The sequence below is a fragment of the Myotis davidii genome, unplaced genomic scaffold (genome assembly GCF_000327345.1).
Source record: "Myotis davidii unplaced genomic scaffold, ASM32734v1 scaffold198, whole genome shotgun sequence".
NCBI classification, from domain to species: domain Eukaryota; kingdom Metazoa; phylum Chordata; class Mammalia; order Chiroptera; family Vespertilionidae; genus Myotis; species Myotis davidii.
This window is the reverse complement of record NW_006291485.1, coordinates 614,386-618,930: the sequence shown is the minus strand read 5'-3', so window position 1 is coordinate 618,930 and position 4,545 is coordinate 614,386. Positions and strand designations below refer to the sequence as shown.

Here is a 4,545-nt window from a genome sequence, read left to right as displayed (position 1 = left end):
AAGTTTAAATCGCACTGTACATGTGCGTCCGCACGAGGTATTTTGTGGAAGAGCCACACTGAAGGGGCCAAAGAGCCGCATGTGACTCGCGAGCCGCAGTTTGCTGACCACTGTCCCAGGGGGACCTGGTGCTTCCCTCTGTGCCCCCCACCCCATAGCACGGCCCATCCTCTTAGGAACAGTAAGTAACAAACTCTTCTCAATGGCAGCTGACTCTTGGTCTGTTGGCCTCATCATACCTGAATAATAAAACCTACATTAAAAGCATTTTTAAAACAGGTCTTACTCTAGAGGCAAACTTTGTCCCCTGAAATCCTGGAGTTAGAAGGAAGGAAATTCACATCCTGAAGATGCCAGGACTCTGGGGAGAGCCTGGCCAGTAAGCCATCTCCTGGGTGACGTTCAACTGTGGGTACAGAAAAGGCCAAAGATGAAGAGGGGGGCTTGGGGCCTGGAGCCACGGAAAAGGGTGAGACAGTTAGTAGCCAGATCCTGGCAAGAAAGCAGGACCTAGAGGTGTCCCGGTGTGTGTGGGCTTGAGAAAGAGGGACAGAAAGAAAGCAGGACCATGGCAGAACACCTGGGCAGCACCTGGCAGGCTCCCCGCCGGCCTCAGGTATCCAGCTCCTTCTTGACAGTGATGCGCAGGGGACAGATGCGCAGAGGCTCTGGGGGCCCGTTCCCCCGGGTGCCCCCCAGGTAGAAGTAGGGCCGCACCTCCCCAAAGCGGGCATGGAAGGTGTAGAGGTGGCACTGGCGCTCCGCATCGTAGAAGGACAGCTCGCCCTCCTCACATTCCAGCTCCACACGCAGGCGGCGCGGGATGGAGGGGACCAGTGGTGAGGTGGCCGGGTCTGAGGTCACGCAGTGGTCGCCCTCCACTCCCTGTGTGCGGCACAGGTACCAGAAACCAGAGCGAGTGTCCTGGTAGCAGCTGTGGGAGTAGCCCTCGGGGCCAGTTTCTAGGCACATGCGCACCACGCCCACCCGCCAGCTGGGCAGCCCCCCCAGGTCCACCTCCCAGGCGTGGGAGCCGTGGGAGAAGGAGCGGGAGCCCAGCAGGCAGGGCGCCGAGGAGAAGCGCTCCGGGTTCTCCACCTGCACTCGGTAGCCGTGGTTGGTGACACTGGTGAGGTCCTCCGACACAGCCAGCCAGCCCGCTGCGGTGTTGGGATCAAAGCTGAAGGGCACTGAGAGCAGAGGGAGAGAGTGGGGTGAATCAGCGAACCTCACATCCTGCCTTTCTGCCATGCCAGCTGATGCCCCGGCCCCCCAGACTGACCAAGGGTGTCCCACCTGGCCCAGTGCAGGGAGGGAGCTGCCCTGGGCTGAGGGACAGGGTTATGAGTTGAAACGTGCCCCACTAAGAAAGGTATGTGGAAGTCCTAACCCCTAGCACCTCAGAAGGCGACCTTATTTGTTTCAGATGTAATTAGACTGGAATAGAGTGGGGCCTTAATACAATGACTGTTGTCCTTACAAAAAGAAAAGCAACATAGTGAGGGGAGAAGGTCATGTGACCACAAAGGTGGAGATAAAAGTGCTGTGGCCCCAGCCCCGGATTGCCTGCAAACACCAGGAGTTAATAAGAGACAAAGGTCTTCCCCCACAGGGTTGAGAGGGTGCAGGGTCCTGCTGACACCTAGATTTTGGACTTCGTAGCCTCTGGCCGTGTGAGAATGAATTTCTGCCATTTTAAGGCATCCAGTTTGCAGTCTGATTATGTCAGCCATCGCGAGCAATACAGGCAGGGATCCTGGTGCTCACACAACTCACATGCCGCCTTAGGAAAGCACGGAACATCCCCTGGGTCACCGATATTTCTCCCTCTAAGAGTCAGTCAGTTTGGGCAGCTGCAACAAAAGGACCGTAGACTGGGAGGCTCAAACAACAAAACTTTATTTCTCATGGTTCCAGAGGCTGGAAGTCCGAGATCAGGGTGCTCCCATGGCCAAGTTATGGTGAGGGCCCTCTTTTTGGTTTACAGATGGCCATTTTCCTGCTGTGTCCTCACAAGATGGAATGAGAGAGAAGTCAGCTCTCTTGTGTCTCTTCTTATAAGGGCACGGATACCACCATAGGGCACCACCCTTATGACCTCATCCGATCCTAATCACCTCCCAGAGGCCCTGCTTCCAAACACCATCACACAGAAGGTTAGGGCTTCAACATATGATCTGGGTGGGGCGGAGGGCATACAAACATTCAGCCACAGCACATGACCTAGTGATCGTGTGGGCTGGAATCACCTTGAAAGAGGCAATTCTGAACTGAGGAAGATTTGTATCCACAGTCCAGTTCTGAATAGAGGGAAGTCAGTTTCTTTTTCTGAAGAGGTGGCCACGTGTCAGGACCCAAAGAGGAAGGCGTCCTGCTAAGAGCAGTGGGGCAAGGAGGGAGGAGGAGTTGGGTGCTGGGGCCCTGTCTGAATGAGGCTGGAGTTTAGCGAGCTCTCTGCCTTGCCTGTAGTGCCTCCCATGCCTGTACCACCTGCCCATGCGCGTTCCCACTCACCAGTTTCAACAGACATGACCATCTTCTTCCAGACACGGTACTGCAGGGAGTCTAGGTACTTGCAAACGTTGATCAGCATGCCAGGCTGCACAGGCTCTGGCTCCATGGTGCAGAAGAGGCTGGGGAGGGAGAATTGGGTCTGGTGGGCAGGGCCGGGGTCATGCATCTGGGCCTAACTGGGTCAGCTGGATTTAACAAACAATAGGACTTCTTCCCTTGTCACAGGCCTAAAATTCCCCACCACCACACTCAGCACAAACCCAAACTGGGCTCTGATGAGAGGATGAGCCAGGAACCATCTGGGCAGCTCATACCGCTTCAAGATTCAGTATTAGGGCTCATTCTGCCCCAGCTGAGATAAATATAAATAGGAGGTACTCAGACATGGTTGCCTTCCTTGTGGGCAGAAATTGCACTCATACATCTGCTCAAAGGATGTCTGAGTCAAAAGGGATCATAAAGGCCCTCTAGTCCAACAGTATGAGGTGTCACTGGCCTTTGCTTAACACCTACAGTTTCAGGGAACTCACTACTGCCCAAAGCACTCTCTTCCATCTTCGTACAGCTCTGTCTGAGACACAGTTCTTCCTTACTCATCCCTGTGTTCAACCATCAACTCAGCCAGAATATGTCCAGAGGCTCTCAGAGGGAGGGTGATGACCAAGAAACAAGCTTAAATGTTGGGACGACCTCCTGGAACTACGAGCCACATGCAGGATGGCCTCTCTCTCCCTACCCCAGGGATAACAACACTGCACCAGTGGGATGCCTTGAAAGAGGGCTCTGTGCACCTGGCCAGGCCCCATCACGCCCTCTGTCTTACACCCAGTTGGCTTTATTACATGCCTGGCCCTGGAGCCACTGGAGTTTGCACCCCAGGTATTTCTGCCTGCGCTTTCCCTCCCCTCCATCAGCCTTGGCCACTCACCGGCGTTTTCGGCTCTTGTGTTTCTGAAAGAGAAAAAATCAAACACAAACATAGACACAGAGAAAACATGTCAGTTTCTGACCTCAAAAGGAGCCATACACCTAATGTTCATGGGTCAGAAGACTTCATAGCATTAAGATGGCCATAATCCCCAAACTGATCTAAAGATTCAATGTAATTTCTATCAAAATTTCAGAAACTGATAAGCTGTTCTAAAATTCATATGAAAATTCAAGGGACTCAAAATAGCCAAAACAATCTTGGAAAAGAACAAAGCTGGTGGCTCACACTTCCCTACTAAAAACTTAATAAAAGCAATAGTAAACAAGTTAGTGTGGTATTAACATAAGGATAGACATATGGACCAGTGGACATTGAAAGTCTATGAATAAACCGTCACATTTACCAGCAATTGGTTATCTACAGGGTGCCAAGAACATTCAATGGGGAAAGAATGGTCTAAACAAATGGTGCTGGGACAACTGGATATCCACATGCAGAAGAATGAAGTTGGATTCCCTTACACTGTATTAAAAAATTAACTCAAAATGGGTCAAAGACTTAAACGTAGAGATAAAACTAGAAAAATCATGAACTTGGCTTAGGCTATGGCTTCTTAAATATGACACCAACAGCACAAAGCAGCACCAAAAGAAAACAGTTAAGGAGCACTTCATCAAAATGAAAAGTCTCTGCTTCAAAGGATGTCATCAAGAAAGTGAAAAAATAATTCAGAGATTGGAAGAAAATATTTATACATTATATAGCTGATAAAGGTCTAGTAGCCATAATATATATATAAAAAATCTTACAATTCAACAACAAAAAGACAAACAGCCCAATTTTTAAAATGGCCAAAGGACCTGAATGTACATTTCTCCAAAGAAGATACACACAAATGGCCAACAACTACATGAAAGATGCTCAGTGTCACTAGCCATCAGGGAAATGCGAATCAAAATCGTATGGGAGCCCTGGCCGGTGTGGCTCAGTTGGTTGAACATTGTCCCATGCACCCAAAGGTCACTGGTCTGATTCCCGGTCAGGGCACAGTAGGGGGTATCCAAGAGGCAGCCAATCTCCCAGGGATGTTTCTCTCTCTC

At 50.8% G+C, this 4,545-nt stretch overlaps 1 protein-coding gene across 1 annotated transcript in view; it reads right to left on the bottom strand.

Moving 5' to 3' along the window:
• Positions 1–287: 287 nt before the first annotated feature.
• The window catches only part of TRIM35 (tripartite motif containing 35), a 19,041-nt gene continuing 14,783 nt past the window's right edge, over positions 288–4,545 (bottom strand). Inside the window, exons 4-6 of the mRNA XM_006764765.2 lie at positions 3,443–3,465; positions 2,515–2,633; positions 288–1,190 (exon numbers count right to left, since the gene is read on the bottom strand). Of these exons, the coding sequence (XP_006764828.1) occupies positions 613–1,190; positions 2,515–2,633; positions 3,443–3,465 (720 nt within the window). The 3' untranslated portion in view covers positions 288–612. The remainder of the gene's footprint in view (positions 1,191–2,514; positions 2,634–3,442; positions 3,466–4,545) is intronic.